The sequence below is a fragment of the Schistocerca americana genome, chromosome 7 (genome assembly GCF_021461395.2).
Source record: "Schistocerca americana isolate TAMUIC-IGC-003095 chromosome 7, iqSchAmer2.1, whole genome shotgun sequence".
Classification (NCBI taxonomy): domain Eukaryota; kingdom Metazoa; phylum Arthropoda; class Insecta; order Orthoptera; family Acrididae; genus Schistocerca; species Schistocerca americana.
Window position 1 is genome coordinate 247,517,686 of NC_060125.1, and position 23,081 is coordinate 247,540,766.

At 42.8% G+C, this 23,081-nt stretch overlaps 1 protein-coding gene across 2 annotated transcripts in view; it reads right to left on the reverse strand.

Moving 5' to 3' along the window:
- LOC124621897 (formin-binding protein 4-like) overlaps nt 1-23,081 on the reverse strand; it is a 181,934-nt gene that overhangs the window by 79,152 nt on the left and 79,701 nt on the right. Inside the window, exon 2 of one of the 2 annotated variants that reach the window (XM_047147382.1) lies at nt 18,488-18,538. The exons of the other annotated variant lie outside the window; for it this stretch is intronic. Within the exon in view, the coding sequence (XP_047003338.1) occupies nt 18,488-18,538 (51 nt within the window). The remainder of the gene's footprint in view (nt 1-18,487; nt 18,539-23,081) is intronic. 2 annotated transcript variants of the gene reach the window in all.

Below are 23,081 nucleotides of genomic sequence, written 5' to 3' on the forward strand. Positions count from 1 at the left end.
TCGAACCCGATGTGTGCTTGTCAAAACAATCCCCGCTCCTCCCATTCTCCCGTCTAAGCCACGTCCTCTCGTCCCCCACCTCCCCCTTCCCTACCCCTCCACGCCATCCTTTACCAGGCACACATACATACCTTACGGCCGCGCAACCACTCGTTAGCCTAGTCAGCGGAACAGCGCTACAAATTACGCCGGTAACTGCTAACAGCGCGCTATTAACGCTGACACTCCTGCCGCTGTGCTGAGCTCCTGCACTCCACCTGATAGTCTCCGCTACAAACGGTAGCGGCTGTTTACACAGAGTGAACCCCAAAACCAAGGACAAAATTTCGGAAATTGTTAAACGATATTTTATAATTTGGTGTGAAGGACCTGTAGTCTCAGGTGACTCGTGGCAGAGTGACTTCTTGCCTTCCATTTATCTCAATATACAGAGGGGTCAAAAAAAAAATGTATCCACTGTTTAAAGTCCATAACTTGCAAACTAATTGACGGAGTTGTCTCATTTTTGGTGAAAGTGTAGCTTAAAGTCCAACTTAAAGATATCACTGTAGGTGTTCGAAATGGTCACCATTAACATCCACACACAAACGATGCCGCCGAACTGCAGCACGACCTACTGACTGCAACGTGTTCAATTGGATATTTGCACATGAATGTACGATGGATTCTCGAAGTTCATCCAATGTGCCTGGTTTTTGTCGATAAACGACGTCCTTTAGTGTTCTCCACAGGTAAAAGTCCAGAGGAGTTAGGTCTGGGGAACGTGGTGGATACTCCACAGCACCTCTACGGCCTATCCATCTTCCACCGGCACAGTTACCGATGAGGTGTACCTTCAGAAGCTTCAGACATCCATTTTACCTGCCATCCGAGACTTGTATGGAGACGTAAGAGTTTACTTTCAACAAGATGGTGCCCCAGCCCACTACCAAAATCGTGTTAGGGCGTATCTCGACGAAAATCTACCAGGAAGATGGATAGGCCGTAGAGGTGCTGTGGAGTATCCACCACGTTCCCCAGACCTTACTCCTCTGGACTTTTCCCCTTGGGGGCACTAAAGGACGTCGTTTATCGACAAAAGCCACGCACATTGGATGAACTTCGAGAATCCATCGTACATTCATGTGAAAATATCCAACTGAACACGTTGCAGTCAGTAGTTCGTGCTGCAGTTCGGCGGCATCGTTTGTGTGTGGATGTTAATGGTGACCATTTCGAACACCTACAACGATATCTTTAAGTTGAACTTCAAGCTACACTTTCACCAAAAATGAGACAACTCCGTCAATTAGTTGCCAGTTATGGACTTTTAAACAGTGGATACATTTCTTTGGACCCCTCTGTATGTATTGCACTGAAAATATCTGCACAACAGTGAAAATAAGAAACTTCCTGGCAGATTAAAACTGTGTGCCCGACCGAGACTCGAACTCGGGACCTTTGCCTTTCGCGGGCAAGCGCTCTACCACCAGAGCTACCGAAGCACGACTCACGCCCGGTACTCACAGCTTTACTTCTGCCAGTATCTCGTCTCCTACCTTCCAAACTTTACAGAAGCTCTCCTGCGAATCTTGCAGAACTAGCACTCCTGAAAGAAAGGATATAGCGGAGACATGGCTTAGCCACAGCCTGGGGGATGTTTCCAGAATGAGATTTTCACTCTGCAGCGGAGTGTGCGCTGATAAGAAACTTCCTGGCAGATTAAAACTGTGTGCCCGACCGGGACTCGAACTCGGGACCTTTGCCTTTCGCGGGCAAGCGCTTGCGATTTCGAGTCTCGGTCGGGCACACAGTTTTAATCTGCCAGGAAGTTTCTTATCAGCGCGCACTCCGCTGCAGAGTGAAAATCTCATTCTGGAAACAGTGAAAATGTCTACGACGTACTCTGTATGTGTTGTTTCCGAACATACTTATTCGATTCACTCACTTGATTTCAGTTTGTTGCACATTCGTCACCAAAAGTGTGTACAAAAATATGGAGACAAACAAAAGCGCAATACATCACCGTGCCTAATACGGTGTAGGAAATCCGTTGGCGTTCAAAACAACTTCCAGTGGTCTCAGAATGGATTAATTAAGGTCTTGCATTGTTTCAAGGGAATCTTATACCATTATTCCTGGAAAACAGCGGCAAGCTCATGTAACGATAATGGAAGTGGATAGCGATTATTCAAAGAAGGCCATAAAGACTCGATAATATTGAGATCTGGTGACTGTGGTGGCAAGGGGAGATGAGAAAAATTAATCCTAGTGTTCACAAAATCAGTCCTGGACGATGCGGGCTTTGTGAACTGAGGCCCTCTCGTCTTGGAACACAGAGTCACTGTTGGAGATCAGATAATGTAACATGAGAAAGACTTGACCAGTGAAATTAGCCACACAGTCCTTGACAGCAATGCGATACTGCAGAGTAACTGAGAGGCCGGAATACCACAACATGGCTGCTCAAATCATCTCATAACCCTCGCCGTGTTTCACTCTTGGGACTTAAACTCTTCTATAAATGTGGAACAAGACTCACCAGACCAAATGACATTCTTCAGTTGCTCTATGTTCCACGTTTTATGGCTTCAGCAACATGTTTTCCTGTTATGGTCATTTGTATCAGTGAGGTCCTTTCGTGTTGTTTTTGTGCTGACAGGGTTTGCGAGTGTGACAATCAGTTCTATAGTGACTTTTTCAGCTGATTTATTTTTCATCACGGTCCTCTTCAGTGACCGTCTATGATGATCAGTCAACACACAACTTCGTCCGCGTTGTGACTTAGCAGATGATGTTTGCTGCTTTCCCTGTATGGAACATAATTCTTCTGTCTCTTAAAACACTACGGCTCACCTGGTTACAGAATTCTCACCATATGAGCATCAACAATTTGCCCAAGCTCTATTTAATTTAGTCCGTTCATAATGCACTCACAAATAAAGATAACACTTTTCTGACGACAACTGACACTTGCAACGCATTGACGGCACTGCACAAGTGCCGTTCGTGGCCAAATACAACAGCGCAGCCTGCAGGCTTGGCTAGCAGCTGAATTTATGCTCAACAAAGCATTTCTTGCGGTGTTTCTTATTTTTGTCCAAGCCTTGCGTAGTATAGTACACTGGGTTCTACTACTCAAACGACATTGAAATGATCTCCTATATGGGAACACACTCCGTAAAATAGCTTCTTTCTGTCTCTCTCTCTCTCTCATTCTCTCTCTCTCTCTCTCTCTCTCTCTCTCTCTCTCTCTCTCTGCAGTGGACAAATGGCTCTGAGCACTATGGGTTCAAATGGTTCAAACGGCTCTGAGCACTATGGGACTTAACTGCTGTGGTCATCAGTCCCCTAGAACTTAGAACTACTTAAACCTAACTAACCTAAGGACATCACACACATCCATGCCCGAGGCAGGATTCGAAACTGCGACGTAGCGGTTGCGCGGTTCCAGACTGAAGCGCCTAGAACCGCTCGGCCACACCGGCCGGCAATTAATGTTGCCTGTAATCTAATTCGTTATTTTGTTTTTCTTACAAGGGTGGACGAGAGATACCAAACAGACAGCAATGATATCTCCAAATAGATGTGTTGTCCATAATTTATGAACATCGTAATTGCAATTAGTTTAGGCGTTAGTAATTATACAAAGACGAGTTTGTCGTTTGTGCGAAGGCTGAGCGGTCTTTCGCATGTGAAAACACTTCAGAGCGAACAGAGTTGTTCTGGCCGCTAGAAGAAACTAGTGTTTAGCATCCTAATGTAACCAAGTATCCACCCCAAAACTGTGCATATAAGCGTATATAGGTTGGCTAAGAAAAGCAGAGTTGCCTGTAGAGTCGGCCGGTTTATTCGAAATGATCATTTTACAGGACACCCGCAGCTAGAGCTGTTTCTCACTGGCGACGGAATCCCCTTGCCGTGGGTGGCCAGTCAGCCTCAAGATAACACGGTCCTACCTTTCAGCGCCATGTTGAGACAGTTAACTGATTGTCGATAAGTTGGAGAAATAGCTCACTAGTTGCGACAGTCAGATTATCCAGAACAACGATGGCAACTCGTAACTACGATCGCATCCAGATCACGGACTCCTACATGTTGTTAAATAATCTGTCACCTTACGAGCTCCTAATCCAGTCCGTGATGGCCTAAGGCATGTGTGCCAGCCGCCGTGTCGTCATTGCCTTGCGGCGTCGTGGGGATGCGGTATGGAGGGACACGTGGTGAGCACACCGCTCTCCAGGCCGTTTCGTAGACTTTCTAGACAGTGGAGCCGCTTCTACTCGGTGAAGTAGCTCGTCAATTGTCCTCACGAGACCTACTGCACCCCGTGCCAGTCCTCCATCCAAGGAAAAAAACTCTGGTAGTACCGCTAATCGACTCCGGGTCCTCTGCATGGCAGCCATCTACCCAGAACACTCAGCTATGGAGGCGGTATCTGTCACATTAAACTGCCACATGTCATTACTAGACGATATCTCTCTCACTGACACTCAGCTACAAATGTTATTTCTTGATTTTCATTTTGTATGTGTCTTCTGATTTCTTACGTGTTTGATATTTTTTGAAGGACAGAGATTGTTCTCCCGGTCCGGTAATGACTGTTTCGTATGCAAACACTTCACCCATTTCAGTGTCCTTTTACCTTGTTCAATCATGCGAGATTCATTATTAACTTATATGTGGGTTTTTAATGAAAATATATATAGTTAACTGAGTCTGTAGTCAACTCTTACTTCAGGGGGTAGTTCTCTCTGAAAATTTCAAAAAAATCTACTCTTTTGACTTAAAATATTCTGTGGGATGTCGACTTCATTGCAGTGTCCATCCAAAGCGCGGCGGAAACTACGTTATCGAGTTACACGACGATTTGTCAAACCTGTTTTCGAAAGTCATTCAGTGGGCAACAAATAGTCGACATTGCAGGCAATCTGGCAGCATGTAATTTCAACGACGACGACGGCCTACAGGCATTATGTAAATTATGAACGTGCTCAAACTTGAGAGCGGAACAGCCTCTACTACTTCTGCAGAAAAGCGGGCAGAAAGCGTATCAAATGAGCAGCCCAGCGGATGACAGAAGCTGCCAAAGGTGCTCGATGAACTACCATGCCTACGAAGAAGATGGAGGAGGACTTCCTTCTCTATCTTGTAAAATTGCTTGATGGTCCAGTTATCACTAACTACAGGTATGTTGAACTTAACTACGAAATATGTAAGCCAAAATTTTGGACTCGTTTTTCTCGAAATAGTACGTTTAGAATTGGTTGTAACTTGAGAATCTAAGAATGGTACATGCGATTTTGATCAGAAATGGATACTGGATTTCTAAACTGAATTCTTCGTCAGCGTATGTAGCTGTTTTGAGGTATGTCCAAAAGCCTACTTTCGTTCCACGCTTATTCTTGATTGTGTGAGCGAAGAAGATGACGTCTGTTTTAACAAGGCACCATTTTGTTATAAAATATTTTTTTATATTATACTTTGTACGCTGACAGAAAATATATTGAAAAGGACATACAAAATTACTTTGTTACAAGTCCAATAGGAGGTCTTCGGCAATTCCCACCGATCATCAGTATTCCGGCTGGAAGGTGTCCTTCCACCTTGTGCTGCGATACCAGGGATACGATGGACACGAAAATGATTCCTTAGGGACAAAATTGTAAGGAATGAAACCACATCATCAGAATTAGAATTAATTTTTATTTTTCTGGAAAAAATCACCTTTTTTTCATGGGATCAAATAGATCTGCCCCCTTAAGCTGAGTTCTTCTGTCTCTGTGGTGTCACCGCCAGACACCACACTTGCTAGGTGGTAGCCTTTAAATCGGCCGCGGTCCGGTCGTATACGTCGGACCCGCGTGTCGCCACTGTCAGTGATTGCAGACCGAGCGCCGTCACACGGCAGGTCTAGAGACACTTCCTAGCACTCGCCCCAGTTGTACAGCCGACTTTGCTAGCGATGGTTCACTGACAAATTACGCTCTCATTTGCCGAGACGATAGTTAGCATAGCCTTCAGCTACGTCATTTGCTACGACCTAGCAAGGCGCCATTATCATTTGCTATTTATCTTGTGATGCATGTACCGTCAGACAGATGTTCACCACTTATGGATTAAAGTTAAGTATTCCAGCAGCTTCGTACTTTTCTTGCTAGTATAATTACTTTACCTGTTCCAGACCTCACGCCAGCTTGCGTGAGCTTAAACGCGTGCCTTTCGGCTACCCGTCACTGTGGATTGGCTGTCTTGCCAGTCCACAACAGTCTCCATCTGTCCTTACTCTACCATCACATCTCATCTTCTCCACTGCAATTATGAAGAAAAGATCGAGTCATGCACTTAGTAGTAGATGAATTCGTTGCTTTAGGTACGATCACGTCAGTGAATAGTTTAATGTGTGTGGTCGTTTCCAAGCCACACACAGCTGGGATTGCAATTTTATATTTTCACTTTCGGACGCTGGGTCTCATCCTCTTCTATTTCAACAAAACAATTCAAACCCAAAACTACACCACACAAGCAGTGCCGAACCACCTGTAATAGCGCTTACCATGTAAATAACGTTTATTGGCTAGTGATCCTTGCCCCCATGAATGTAAATATATGGTGCCGCAGGAGGAATAAACAGTATTCAAGAACACCATAGGATCAATCATTCGAAGCAATAGAGTCTAGAAGCTATGAGCGCTACTTCGTCTTCAGTACTGTCAAACGAATCTCTTCTACTGCCAACTCTTCGTCTTCCATATTCTAGTGGGTGATAGTATGGACCATAATAAGAAAAAAAGTCCAGTAACCATGAGCTCCACAGTGCATAACTTAAAGAGCTATGAGCACTTGTTCATCTTCGCTACTGTCAAACACATCTTCTGCTGAACATGTGGTCATAGTTCTTAAGGTATGCATTTTAGAGGCCATGTTTACTAGCTTTTTTTTGGAATAATCTTCACTGTCATATTATTGAATACTGATAATTGCTTCTGGGACACCCTGTGTGTTGTTCATACAAACAAGCTGAAATGAGTATAAGTATTTCTGCTAGTGACTGAGGACAGTGTAAGGAACAACATTACATCAGTATTTACGACATTTGCAGACTAAGTATGTTTTTAGGCTGGGTAGTTCCTCCAAGTGACAAGAGCAAGTTATTAATGCTTATTTTCCCCTGAGCAGCAGGCCACGTGTTGAAATGTTGTCACGTGTACACATAATGAGCGGTCTATACTGCCAGATGTTGTTCACTTTGCGACCCAGATACGGCCATGTAGAAAATATCAAGTCGTGAAGTTTGTAACGTGTTTGTGAGAAGCCTGTTCGATGCAGAGAAAAGACAACCAACACACCGACGTGGGTAAACATTAAGGTACAACATATAAAAATATCCTCACTTACACCCGTTACACGCTGTGCGCCTGTCTTTTAAACCTATGAGCTTATTTTGCAGTCTCAAGGTGCCACTCCTCGGTTTCTGGGAAGTTTTGAAGTTTTATAACTCGACCTAAATGACTAAACTGTATGAAAAACTTGGCATAAAGTGTTTATTTCACATTATAAACAAACTACAGTAGCACTGAGTAAGTATGAAACATAAATATTTCTAATAGTGATGCTGGTAACACGAAAAACCTGTCACTTGAACAAATTATGACTCGACAAAAATTATGCGTCTGTCACATATTATGTCTCTGTCTGTAACAGCTACACTCTGCCCCATTCAACTGAAGAGGATTCCTTTTAACCAGTGGGTCGTAACGCCATATTTAGAGCCCCAATCGAAATACATTCGTAATGACTTCGTAACTTTTGATTTCATTTGTGTTTTGTTGTTGCTCCTGCTGTTGTGTTCTTCAGTCTGATGACTGGTTTTATGCACCTCTCCATGCTAACCTATCCCATACAAACCTCTTAATATGTTCTTACATGTTCAACATCAAAAGTAAAGCTGTCAAAAAATACGAAGACTGTTCTGAACACTATGGTGTTTTACTACACACGGTCCTGATAGAGATCAGGTGCAGTTACCTATCTCCCACACTGATTTCTGCAGTTATTTCACGCAGTGTTGCTCGTCTGACAGCACTGACAATTGTACTCTAGTCAAATGCCGTTGCTCTCGGTCGTTAAGTGAAAGCTGTCAGCTACTGCATCGTCCGTGGTGAGAGGCAATGCCTGAAATTTGGTATACACGGCACATTCTTGACGCTGTGGGCCTCGGATTATTGAATTCCCTAACGACTTCCGAGGTGGAATGCCCCATGCTTCTAGTTCGAACTACCAGCCCACGTTCAACGTCTGTTAATTCCAGTCGTGCTGCCACAGTCACATCGGAAGTCTTTCCACATGAATCACCTGAGTACAAACGACAGCTCTGCCAATGCATTACCGTTTTATACATTGTGTACGCTGTAATACCGACATCTGTAAATGTGCATGTTGCTACCCCATGACTTTCGTCATCTCAGTGTATTTTGATGTTCCGTCTTGTTTCATCAACAATGAGTCGGCCCTTCATCAAATCAATTGAACAGGTATCGGTATCAATCCTTGAATGCTAAGAGCGACTGAATTCGTCAAGATTGTATCAATTCCTTCACCGTACGGATACGAAAAACAGACCGGTTGTGAACAACTGATATTTTTCGGTATTTGTTTGGTCCGCGTTATAAAAGTTCCTTTTTATTTTTTAAATAACTAGATAAAAAACGGTATATCACTTTTCCATAATAATAGTGCTAAAATTTTAGGTTTCTGAATAAAAGATTTTTGAAAACGAGTAATGTTTATCCGTAAAGTTTTCATTGTTTTAAAATATTGATTTGTTACAGAAATAGGAAAAAGCGGTTGGTGCTAGTTTAATAACAACTCTGACAGAAACGAGCAACAAGCACAAGACGTAAGGATCGTTAGAACACTGTTGAGACGGTATCGTACACGTGTCCGTTCGTCGTGGCCAGTTTGAAGGTATAGGTGCACGTGCTGTCAGCAATACTTGCCCTCACTTTGCCTAAACGATAGTTTCTCGCTGTCGGTGGACCTCTGTTGTCCTGCAGAATTGCACCTTCCATCGTTCAGAAGTTCGGCAGTAATAAAGTACAATGCTCAGTTTAAATGGGACGAGGCACAACAAACCTGCGACATCATTTGCGATTTAACAGTTCACTCATAGTTTACAATCAATGTAGGAACTGCCTGATCTGTAACCAGTGTCTGCAAAAAAAACGCATTTATCTGGTTGTCGCCCTCGTAAATGGACAACGCGACACGAAAAATACAGTTCTCGAACCTCAGTTTATGCCCCTTGTCACCGACTATTCATAATGCCCGGATAGTCGTATGATTCTTGATAACAACACGATTTTGAGCATAGTTTCAAAAAATTGGGACCAGTAGGAGAACACAATTATTGCTGTATTCGACTTACATTGGCTCAAATGGCTCAAATGGCTCAAATGGGTCTAAGCACTAAGGGAGGTCATCAGTCCCCCAACCCACATTACTTTTCGAGGTAAACAGTAAATGGTGGACATACTAAATTTTGTCCTGTTTACCATTTTGATTCTGCATACACTGAAATGTGTAATGCACCAATCTGAGGGTGCCATAGAGTTTTTCAGTCTCTTATCGATGTCCTCGTTTATTACTATGAATAATCTCAGCAAAAAACTGAAACGCGGTTGCGTCAGAAACCGGTTACTTGGCGCTCAGTCCGGAAACGCGCGACTGCAACGGTCGCAGGTTCGAATCCTGCCTCGGGCATGGATGTGTGAGATGCCCTTAGGTTAGTTAGGTTTAAGTTCACTACTGGCCATTAAAATTGCTACACCAAGAAGAAATGCAGATGATAAACGGGAATTCATTGGACTAATAAACTTTACTACAACTGACATGTGATTAGATTTTCACGCAATTTGGGTGCATAGATCCTGAGAAATCAGTACCCATAACAACCACGTCTTGCGGTAATAACGTCCTTGATACGCCTGGGCATTGAGTCAAACAGAGCTTGGATAGCGCGTACAGGTACAGCTGCCCATGCAGCTTCAACACGATACCACAGTTCATCAAGAGTAGTGACTGGCGTATTGTGACGAGCCAGTTGTTCGGCCACCATTGACCAGACGTTTTCAATTGGTGAGAGATCTGGAGAATGTGCTGGCCACGGCAGCAACCGAACATTTTCTGTATTCAGAAAGGCCCGTACAGGACCTGCAACATGCGTTCGTGCATTATCCTGCTGAAATGTAGGGTTTCACAAGGATCGAATGAAGGGTAGAGCCACGGGTCGCAACACATCTGAAATGTAACGTCCACTGTTCAAAGTGCCGTCAATGCGACCATGAGGTGACCGAGACGTGTAACCAATGGCACCCCATACCATCACGCCGGGTGATACGCCAGTATGGCAATGACGAATACACGCTTCCAATGTCCGTTCACCGCGATGTCGCCAAACACGGATGCGACCATCATGATGCTGTAAACAGAGCCTGGACTCATGCGAAAAAATGACGTTTTGCCATTCGTGCACCCAGGTTCGTCGTTGAGTACTCCATCGCAGGCGCTCCTTTCTGTGATGAAGCGTCAAGGGTAACCGCAGCCACGGTCTCCGAGCTGATAGTCCATGCTGCTGCAAACGTCGTCGAACTATTCGTGCAGATGGTTGTTGTCTTGTAAACGTCCCCATCTGTTGACTCAGGGATCGAGACGTGGCTGCACGATCCGTTACAGCCATGCGGATAAGATGCCTGTCGTCTCGACTGCTAGTGATACGAGGCCGTTGCGATCCAGCTCGGCGTTCCGTATTACCCTCCTGAACCCACCGATTCCATATTCTGCTAACAGTCATTGGATCCCGACCAGCGCGAGCAGCAATGTCGCGATAAGATAAACCGCAATCACGACAGGCTACAATCCGACCTTTATCAAAGTCGGAAACGTGATGATACCCATTTCTCCTCCTTACACGAGGCACCACAACAACGTTTCACCAGGCAACGCCGGTCAACTGCTGTTAGTGTATGAGAAATCGGTTGGAAACTTTCCTCATGTCAGCACGTTGTAGGTGTCGCCACCGGCGCCAAACTTGTGTGAATGCTCTGAAAAGCTAATCGTTTGCATATCACAGGATCTTCTTCCTGTCGGTTAAATTTCGTGGCTGTAGCACGTCATCTTCGTGGTGTAGCAATTTTAATGGCCAGTAGTGTAGTTCTAAGTTCTAGGGGACTGATGAAAACAGATTTTGAGTCCCATAGTGCTCAGAGCCATTTGAACGATTTGAACCGGTTATCTGGAGCGGTTTTAACAGTTATTTCAAACTGGAGTTGTAAAAAGAAAAACGGTGTAATCGGAAACCAATTGTTTTTACGATAACCGCTATTCCTAGTCCATAGGAGTCTCCTTTCCTGTCATTGGCATCTACCCTGAAAGCCCATTTCTTGAGCTCTTGAAAATTCATTTCTGAATTGGCACATTGTGCACGCAATTTTTCTGGGTAGTATATTTCTTTTCGAGGAACACTACTGAGAAAATTTGACGCCGATTGCCGAACGATTCTACCGACGTCAACATACACTGCGCGGAAGGACCTCGAAAATAAGATACAAGAAATTAGGGCTCATACGGAAGCGTGCACACAGTAGTTTTTTTCCCTCGAAAAGATTGGAACTGGGGAAGGAATGACTAGCAGTGGTACACGGTGCCTCCGCCTCGCACCGTACGGTGGTTTGCGCAGTATTTGTGTACATGTGGATGTAGCTATGTTACAAAACTCTACTTTGAGACGGAGAATAAAACTGTCAGGGAGGGCGATGGTGCGTCGACGCCTCGTGATTGCCCTGCAGTAGCGGCTTCGCAAGGCGCAGCCAGGGCGCGGACTGTTGGGCACGCGTCCGTCCTAGATTCCAGAGCCTCGAGGCGTGATGCGACTCCAGCTGCCGGCCAGGGAAAGTGTCCAGCCGGCGGCGGCGCGGACTGGCTAGTCCAGCCGCTGTGAACCAGTCGCACCCGCCCTCGGTCGTGTCCCAGCCGACGTCCGCCACCGCGTTTAGCGTCCATTAGAGCGATCGCCGTGCACGTGTTTCGAAACGTGTCACCATCACCAGCGTCGATTCAGCGCGCCCGCCTCTGGAAAAACCCCGAACACTGGTGCCTATTATGAACTGCAGCCAGTCTCTGTTTCGTGCCGTTCCGACTTAATACCGTTTGCGCCTGTGAGCTACGGCTGGACCGCCTCTGGAGCTGTATTTGCCAGACCGTCTGCCGAGCACGGCCGAGAAATCCCAGTACATGTACAGCCGTGGATGAGCGTCCAGCGCACGCGACCTACACGGCCGAATAATGCCAGATGGCGGATGAATCCAGTGAAAAGCAGCTGGTTGAACGTATAACAGGCAGCTTGCAAAAATGCCCACCAGGGGTCAGCAGGGTAATGAGAAAAGCCTTCCTCTCACTTTCTTCCGCCTCGCGACTGCCAACGTTCTATTATTTAAAACTTTGAACATAGCTGCTAAGGTTCAGTGACCGTGTCAGAATTATGTTAGAACAAATAAGCCCTCGGTCACAAATATTAAGTCAAAATCGACCAGGTTTCGACGCTACTATGAGCGTCGTCTTCAGAATTAAACTAACTGTTCTAAAACATATTAGGTATATAATACATTAATAATATTAAAGTTTGTACTGACTGGAAAGAGATGCAGTACTTACAAGTCACACTTTAAAAAAATCTAAGCCGGAAAGGCGACGTCATGAAAAGTTGTAAATAAGATGGCGAGCCGCTAAGGGCTGTTCCTACTTGAGTAAACAAGCGTTGCAACAAGACTTACTTGTAAGTACTGCATCTCTTTCCAGTCAGTACAAACTTTAATTTTATTAATGTTTTATATACCTAATATGTTTTAGAACAGTTAGTTTAATTCTGAAGACGACGTTCATAGTAGCGTCGAAACCTCGTCAATTTTGACTTAATATTTGTGACCGAGTGCTTATTTGTTCTAATATAGTTCTGTTATTTACTGCCCAAAAATATTCCCACAGCAGTACAATTCACTGCCCCCTCCTCCCTTGTTATGGTTCATTTTTCACTGTTTACGACCTCCCATATTCTGTTCTTTTTCTTTTCACGTACGCCAACTGTGAAAAAGAAGGAAATTCCAATGGAACTTCCTTGCAGACATCAGTTCTCCACTATGAGAAGAAACGGTCGACAAATCCCTACCACTGGCAATGTTTTCACTGACCAAAATGAATCGTTTATCGTGGTGAAAAAACGCATTTCAGTACTTGCATGCGAAGTACCATCATTAATAACCTACTGGTAAAGCAAAGTTCTTCCAAAATCGAAAACCTTGTGAGAAGATTTTCAGATCTAGTTCTGTTGAATGATTCTGACGTCAATCTACAATTGAGAAACAATATAATTAAGCTACAGTCACTAGCACATAACCAATTCTTTTCGTCACGGCCTACCCTTGTCTGAAATACGCCTGACGCAAGTCAGGATATTTAGAAGAGCACCCGCAAAAATTTGGGATCCTGCTGATTTTTTATGTTGTGTTCTGCGTCGTATATACTATGTGAAGAAATTTCGTGCATTTTATGAGCCTGGTGTAAGGAAACTTCGTTTTAAGCAAGTCTTAAGAGATTATCGTTGTTTTTGTTGTGGTCTTCAGTCCAAAGACTGGTTTGATGCAGCTCTCCATGCTACCCAATCCTGTGCAAGCTTCTTCATCTCCCAGTACTTGCTGCAACCTACATCCTTCTGAATCTGCTTAGTGTATTCATCTCTTGGTCTGCCTCTAAGATTTTTACCCTCCACGCTGCCCTCCAATGCTAAATTTGTGATCCCTTGATGCCTCAGAACATTTCCTACCAACCGGTCCTTCTTCTTGTAAAGTTGTGCCACAAACTCCTCTTCTCCCCAATTCTATTCAATACCTCCTCATTAGTTATGTGATCTACCCATCTAATCTTCAGCATTCTTCTATAGCACCACATTTCGAAAGCTTCTATTCTCTTCTTGTCCAAACTATTTATCGTCCACGATTCACTTCCATACATGGTTACACTCCATACAAATACTTTCAGAAACGACTTCCTGACACTTAAATCTATACTCGATGTAAACAAATTTGTCTTCTTGAGAAACGCTTTCCTTGCCATTGCCAGTGAACATTTTATATCTTCTCTGTTTCGACCATCATCAGTTATTTTGCTCCCCAAATAGCAAAACTGCTGTACTACTTTAAGTGTCTCATTTCTTGATCTAATTCCCTCAGCATCACCCGACGTAATTCGACTACATTTCGTTATCCTCGTTTTGGTTTTGTTGATGTAATGATTTTGTATCATAATAATAAGTTAGATATTATTTAATAAAATACACGTATGTCAAACGATGAACTAAAAACCAAAATAAAAAATAATAATAAAAACAAATGTAAAACGTATACTAACAATTTAAAACATGAACGAAATAGATAATTAGACTAATAATAAACGTCTAGATATTTTAATTAGTTATGCTGAAAATACTCTGACAGCATATTGGGTACAACCTATTTTCCAAAAATGGTACTTCAGAAACCAGTTTTATTACACATAGATGTATGTAGGTTGAAAGCCTCTTTAATTTATGTTAGAACAAACGTCTTCATTTTTCAAAATTTATTAATGGTGGTGGAGAACTTTGCAAAATTTCAGATTATTACAATATTCGATTAAACACTTTCCAAGAACGTAAATCGCATATAAACTTTTGTGTGAGAAACATTTTTAATGTGTCATCGTGCCGAAGATAGTGCCTCCAAACCTAAAACGCCAACTTACATTTCGGGGTGCGTTATACCCCTTAAAAGTGAAACTTGGCATAAATAAAAAAATACATATTGCAATATTTTGTCCCCTCTACAGAACTACCAAGTTCCATCAAGAGCGTTTATTGACTACTCAGAATGTTCCCTTGTAAGTATATTTTTGTTACGCAAGAGTCATACAAATTTGTCGCTAACTATTACCCGAAAATGTCAAAAATGAAATTTTTCCGAGCACCAGTTGGACCACAACAATGTGACTAAACATTAACCGTGTTTTCAAAAAGCTGGAATGAGCAATAAGACACAGTAAACTATCAGTGACGAATGCATGGTTAATCAGTTACTGGGTGCTGTGAAATGTCGATAAGTCTTACTAGTGGGAAGCTTAGAGAGCCATAGACACAGTGCTAGGTGGTCAACACGCTGGTCCAAAGTGTTGAGAGAGACAGAGCCAGTCGAATTGAACCGCCGCTGTACAAGCACCGTAGATCTATTTCAACATTAATGCAGAATACGCTCTTAGATAAAAAAAAATGTGATGTACCACGAATGAATTATCCGAATGGGACGAAAATTTGTATATGTGTTATAAAATTAGAGACCAACAAATGATTACAATTTCAGAAAAATTGGATGATTTATTCAAGAGAATGAGCTTCACAAAGTGAGCAAGTTAATAATGCGTTGGTCCACCTCTAGACCGTAAAGAAGCAGTTATTCGGCTTGGCATTGATCTACAGAGTTGTTGCGTCTTCTCCTGAGGGACAGCGTGATTGATATCCCACCGCTGCCTGGGGAGCCTCCAGATACGTTTTCGGCGTGGAACGACTGGAGTAGAATGGTTTCAGTGACGAGTCCCGGTTCTAACTGAGCCCCGATGACCAGCGATTACGTATGTGGAGAAGCCACAAACAGCGGTGGAATACCAATCTGACTGTCGCCCCCATACAGCCGGACAACTGGGAGAGATGGTCTCGGTGCCATTTCATTCCACATCAGGACCCCTTTTGTTGTCATTCATGATACCCTTACAGCACAATAGTACGTCGACAGTATTCTATGCCCCGTCTTGTTGCCCTTTATAGCAAGCAATCCTGGGCTTATATTTCATCAAGATAATGCCCACCCGCACACGGCGAGAGTATCTACTGCTTTTTTTCTTGCTTGTCAAACCCCACCTTGGCGAGCACGGTCTCAGTATCTCTCCCCAACTGAGAGCATTTGGAGCATTACGGGTAGGACCCTCCAACTATCTCTGGATTTTGCATGTATGTTCCACATCTCACTCGGAAGGAATTATGTTTATTTTGTTAATAAGCTACTGTATAGCCTCCACGGGTGTTCTACAAGAAGTCATTGTAGTAAAGCCTACGATATTCCAAACTTTTGATGAGATGTACCCATTGAAGTAGGTATTCAGAGATAAAGAGTATTGCACGGAATAGACTAGCACGGAGGGCTGCATCAAACCAGTCTTCAGACTGAAGACGATAACAACAACAGAGCTAATAAGAAAATCTTGTGTTATCATACTTGCAACATTTATTTTGAAGATGTTATGTATCAGCTCATATCTCTTCCGTGATGTGTCAAGCGTATTGTAGAGGTATTCGGTAGAAGCACCGATATAAATGATATCTAATACTACGCAGGAAGAATGCTGGAATGTTTTCTTCAGAAACACCGATTGAACTTTAAGCTCTCTTGACCTAACTCCCCCTCTCTCCCTCGCTGCTCTCTCTCTCTCTCTCTCTCTCTCTCTCTCTCTCACACACACACACACACACACACACACACACACACACACAGTTTTTTATGTTTTGTAATTCGTTCCCATAGAAGTTGTGTGCTGTTTTGCTTGCATGATTTCAAATATTGCACAAATGCACTGTCATAATTTGCTTTTACAATGTTTCGGCATCATACTTTCCATGTAAAATATATTATACAGTGCAGTTCACCAGGATTCTATTGTCTTTGTCGACGGTAGCCAGTTATCGACTAATCGTGGCCTTGTAAGGTGAAAATCTGTTATTGGAATAAATTGTCACTGAAAAAGGTACATAATTTCTATTTTATGTTGATAAACGTGGAACTGATCTACCAAGTGGCGAACGAAGAACACATTGTATTGTTTTAGCAATATATATATGTAGTAGGCTGTTACCGCAACTGTCAGCTTATAGCATAAATTATAAAACGTAGCGTAACGAGTTTTTCTTTTTTTCCTTTGACGACGCGTATTACCTTTGGTGTGTCTTCAGGTGACAGTTCTGAGGTTTAGTTCAGAGGCATCGTTCCTGGGAAATACAACGAACAGCTGGACTTCGCTGTAAGCAGCGATAAAATTTGGTACTTACAACGGAGTTTATATCTTGGTTACGAATTAACATTTTTCTAAATTTCCGACTGTAGTTTGTTTTCAAAAAATGTAAATAACGAGTTGTCGTCTTCCGTACCTTTATCCCCGTAGCCATTGGACGATCAAGTCATGTAGTTAGTGTACTCTTGAGAATTGTTCGCGAAAATAAATAACTGTAACATCCATTTGAATGTTCTTTGTATACCCTATCAACCTCTAAATCATGGAATAATTCTGTATTTTCCAGACTGATTTAATGACACAACTATCGCGCGCCCAAAATTTTAACTTGCATCTTTCAGACCTGCTGTTTTTAATGTTAACGAAGTTCAGTTATTATTTATATTGTGATGCAAATAATTCTTTGCGTTGAAACCTAACATAGAACACAGTTATCCACACGGCTGCTACGGTCGCAGGTTCGAATCCTGCCTCGGGCATGGATGTGTGTGATGTCCTTAGGTTAGTCAGGTTTACGTAGTTCTAAGTCTAGGGGACTGATGAACTCAGATGTTAAGTCCCATAGTTCTTAGGGCCATTTGAACCAGAACACAGTTTCGTATCACCATGCTTTTCCACTCTCTAACAACGACTTCTGAGCCTGATAATTGGGTTCATAAAGATAGCAGGTATTTAAATTAGAGTAACAGACCAGTAGACTTTCCATTTCAACTTTTTAATTCCAAAGCCTACGTTTTCATGATTTCATTGTTCTTTTGCTGTGGTCAATGTGATGCAACCTTGTTTCGTGAACACTTTACCTTCGATTCTAAAACATATTTGAAAAACACACAGGTCGAAACAAATGCAACATTACAGGAACCAACGGGTCGCGCTTCCTGTGGTCGAAATATCCGTCCATAAAACGACACCATTGGCTTCCAAGAGGCATTGCGTCGGACGTAAAACACCGTAACTGCGAGCTGATGATATCAGAAAACTTCCGATAAGTGTCATAAACTACGTTATGTTTATATTTCACACATTAACTTATTGTTTTTTGTTGGATAAACGGTGTTCTTAAAAAAATGTGAGTATGCGTGTGTGCTTGTTTGTGTGTGTGTGTGTGTGTGTGTGTGTGTGTGTGTGTGTGTGTGTGTTTCTGTGTGCGCATTGAATACAATGGATTGCACTGTGCAGCGTACAGCCTCGTCATCAGTTACCGAACTGGCCGGCATCTCCCTGCGATGGGTGCTTGTTTATGCATGTGGGCTAGTGGCAAGTCGATAACGAGTGCGCAGGCGCGAGTCGCACCATCCTGCGGTGGAATCTTTTGAGCGGAAGACTCTGGACAACCACCTGGCGGGCTGCCGTCGGTTGTAATTACCTCTTCGGGCCGGGGCTTCGCCGACAGCCACCCCTCTAGGTCTGCACCGTCCTGCGAACAACACGCACTCAGTAGCCACGTGGCACTTCTCCTCCTGGAGAGGTTTTCATCACGCTCTGGACAAAACAGAAAACACGCTACTGCTCTCTGCTGGCAACTTTGCACATTCACAACACGCCAGCGACACAGCAAGCTGGACAGACAGAAACGCCAGAGCTGCTACATAACGGCGTATTACAACACACGCATCCGAGGCCCTTAAGTATCTGAGACGTAAGACCAGATAGGACAAGACATATGATACGCTGCGGAAGTAACTGCGAAAGAATAAACAGATTACGGGTTACAACGGCGGACACAAGTACATGTGACTCGTAATGACGGTAATTCAATACGGACAGGCCACAATACAGACGGTCTCACAGCAAATACGAAGAAATGACAGCAGCACTCTTACAGCACACGAAACAGTGCTTACGCAAGGCAAATTATCAAAGAGTAAGCTTATACACACATAAAATACATTGTATTAACGTGTAAAATCCATACATATTATAAAAATATATCTACTTATACATCTCACGTGTGTATGTATGTACGTATTTATGTGCCTCATCTCCTCCTAAACCACTGGAGCGGTTACAACCAAATTTGGCACACATATCACTTACTGTCTGAAATCATCGCTCTGGGGGTAAGAACCACCTATATATATCAAACGGGTGGGGCGGGGAAGTACATTAGCCCAAGCCGCCATACGCCTACTTTACTGATCTGTTATTTGTGAATCATAGCACTTAGATACTTGCAATAAGCTTTACACATAATTTCAAACCATTACAAAACTTTTTCTCGCTGATGAGCACCACAAAATGATGAAAGGAGAAGAGTGTATCTCTTACATTTTCGCTGCTCATGCCGTGAAACTGCGGCACGAAGCATGACGTTTTAACTTATTACTAACTGTATTGAGGACACACTTTGCACACAGTATACACAAATACCACTGAATATACCTGCGCAATCATATTATTATACGATTAATAGTTCAGGAGATATGACGTCATAAACACTGAGATGTGTGAAAAACTACCGGATCATGCGTGACGTTTTAATTTATTATTTCTTTAATACTAATTCTGTTCACAACACATTTCACAGACAGTATCCACGTACTTCACTGGATGTACCTGCAAAATTATGTCATTGTACAGCGACGTCATACACATTGAGCAGCGTAGAAAAAAAAAAAAAAACTGCTCGGCGCAGTTCACTAGAGATGCAGGTGAAATATGTTTAAAACGTATGACATATATATTACACCTGCTTAACCGGGCAAAGACACGGGTAAGAAGCTCATCCTTAATATATGCAACGATGTCAACCAAATTTGGTACGGCCGGCCGGTGTAGCCGAGCGGTTCTAGGCGCTACAACCTGGAATCGCGCGACCGCTACGGTCGCAGGTTCGAATCCTGCCTCGGGCATGGATGTGTGTGATGTCCTTAGGTTAGTTATGTTTAAGTAGTCCTAAGTTCTAGAGGACTGATGACCTCAGATGTTAAGTCCCATAGTGCTTAGAGCCATTTGAACCATTTTTGAACCAAATTTGGGACACTGTGGGGGGTAAGAATAACCAATCTTCTATTTGGTTCAGCGTGATAACGTGGTGAGAGGAAGGGAGGGGAGAGACAGACAGACAGAGGTGAGGGGAAAATGGAGAGAGAAAGGAAAGAGGAAGAGATGGTCAGAAAAAGTGAAGGCGAGAAGACAGATAGAGAGATGGGGAGAAGGAGACAGAACTAGGTTGGGGGGCGGAGACAGACAGAGGGTGAAGGAGTATATGTACAAAGTGTGGAGTTCCAGATTGACAGAGAGAAGAGGTGGAGGAGATGGACAGACAGAGATGGAATGAGGAGATGGAGTAACAGAAAATTGAAACGAAATACATACCCGGGCAACGCCGAGTACTCATAGTTATTAATATTTTCACTAAAAAGAATTACCTTAAAAGACATATAACAACCCCACATACCAAATGTAGTAATTTTGACGTCAGGTGTGTGAGAGTATCCATCCTTGGCAGTGTGTTTGAGAGGGAAAGATGGGGAAGGGGACATTACGTCCAGCACACAACTGTTACAACAATATTTGCATTCATTATGTCTGTCATTTTTGCTCTTTTTCCATTTAGTTTTATTCGTTATCAGTGACAGGGGATGTTCACGAGTTTCTTAGATACGAAAATGATATTATCGAAAATACGTGACATGGTTAGTGTATAAAAAAACCCGTCTTCACGTGAACACTACCGTGTAACATTGAAAAGTACGAACGCAAAAATTTTTTCCACTAGAAGCTCTTATAAATTCACTTGTGATTGTTCACAACCAATAGTGAAGTGTTTGGAGACACGTAATTGTGCCATAAAGAGATACGCGATACCCGTTGCGCATGTTTCCCTTTCTCAGTTTATCGTAGAAATATTGGTGTGGATAACATTCTTCTTCTTTATACGTAATTAGCCACTTCGATTGAAATGAGGATATCTTCGTCAAAAAGCATGAGAATTATACTGCCGAAGAAGTGTTACGCTTCACATATTTCTACATTTTTTCTATGACGGAACAATATCGGAAAACAATACTGACGTGTTTATTCATCAAATCATATTAACTCCAGCGATGTCCAGTTCTTCCAAAAGGAAATAATTTGTTCCAACATCATTAAAGGATACTGCAACAACCGCTTTATGCTTTCGCGCAGTGTCTTTAGAAAACGTAACTGACTTTGTGAGTAGTAGAGATACTAGAGTTGGTGCTACCATTTGCTATCAAATGAACCACTAGGGTCCTGATCAATAAGACGGCTAGAAACAACATTCGACAGCCTGAAGGTGGTGATGGTTGTTGTTGTTGTTGTTGTTGTTGTTGTGTTCAGTCCGAAGACTGGTTTGATGCAGCTCTCCACAGCATTCTGTCCTACCCAAGCCTCAACATCTCATAACTACTGCAATCTACATAATCGCACAGCCTGCTTCCATATTCAAACGTTAGTTTTCCTCTCTACCATTTTACGTGTCACACTACTGAGCATTGCGAAATCGAAAATTCCATGATGTGTTATGATGTGTCCTATCAACCGACCCCTTCTTGTAGTCAAGTTGTACCATAAATTTATTTTCTCGTTAATTTGACTCAATGCCTCTTTTGAGTTTTACGATCTACCCATTTAAAATTCACTATTCTTCTGCATCATTTCAAAAACTTTTATTCTCGTCGTGTCTGTACCGTTTATTGTAAAAGACTCACTTCTGTAGGGACTAAACTGATCCTCACCGAGGGCGGCTTCTATCACTTGTTCCATTCCGCTGTAAGTAATTCATGTTAGTATTTAGCAAATGGTTCAAATGGCTCTGAGCACTATGGGACTTAACTTCTGAGGTCATCAGTCCCCTATAACTTAGAACTACTTAAACCTAATTAACCCAAGGACATCACACACATCCATGCCCGAGGCAGGATTCGAACCTCCGACCGTAGCGGTCGCGTGGTTCCAGACTGTAGCGCCTAGAACCGCTCGGCCACTCTAGCCTGCTTAGTATTTAGCAGCAACGCCTTATTAAGCACGTGGTTCGGTAGTATTCACTCCTGTAAGCACATACTTCCTTTGGAATCGGAATTACAACATTCTTCTTTCAATCTGATGGTATTCCACCTTTCACAGACATCTTACATATCAAATAATTCTGAAAGAATATCTACTCCACGGAGTCGTGTTTCGACTTGAGTTTTTGGCTGCTCAGTTAAACTCCTTTTGCACAATCATATCTCCCATTTCATCTTCATCTATTTCCTCTCCCGTTTCTACAATATTGTCCTCAGTTCTTTTTTTCCAAAGATCTCTCTAAATTTCCAATCAGCAGCATCTCTATTTCCCACAGTCATGCATAATATATATAACAGCCTTACGTTTCGCCTTTAGCAGTTCCTCCTTTATCATTTTTCACAGTTTATCAGTCACATATTTTGGCGCCTGTATTCTCTTGTACCTAACTTATTTCTCATACTTTTATATTTTCCCCATTGGTCAATTAAATTCAGTACCTTATAATATACCCTGCTCCTTCTATTTTGAAGTGTTTGTGGCTGGTGCACAAGATCGAAGCGTATTTTTCGTAAGTTTAGTTACACAAAAGATACACATAATAGAGACTTCAGACATCAGTAATACATTCTCGTTCACTATTTACCACAGTCTGCCAAATTTTAGGTAACTTTCCGGTTCAAATTGTAGCGTTTCTCTGCCGGGCGCTGTGGCCGAACGGTTCTAGGTGCTTCAGTCCGGAATCGCGCTGCTGCTACGATCGCAGGTTCGAATCCTGCCTCGGGCATTGGTGTGTGATGTCCTTCGGCTAGTTAGGTTTAAGTAGTTCTAAGTCTAGGGAATTGATGACCTTAGATGTTAAGTCCCATAAGGGTTAGAGCCATTTGAACCATTTGTAGCGTTTCTCAACAACAAAATAAATACTAAGGTATTTTATATTATTATCGGTCAGATAGATATGAATAAGGAAGTTTCTTGAAGGCTGTTCG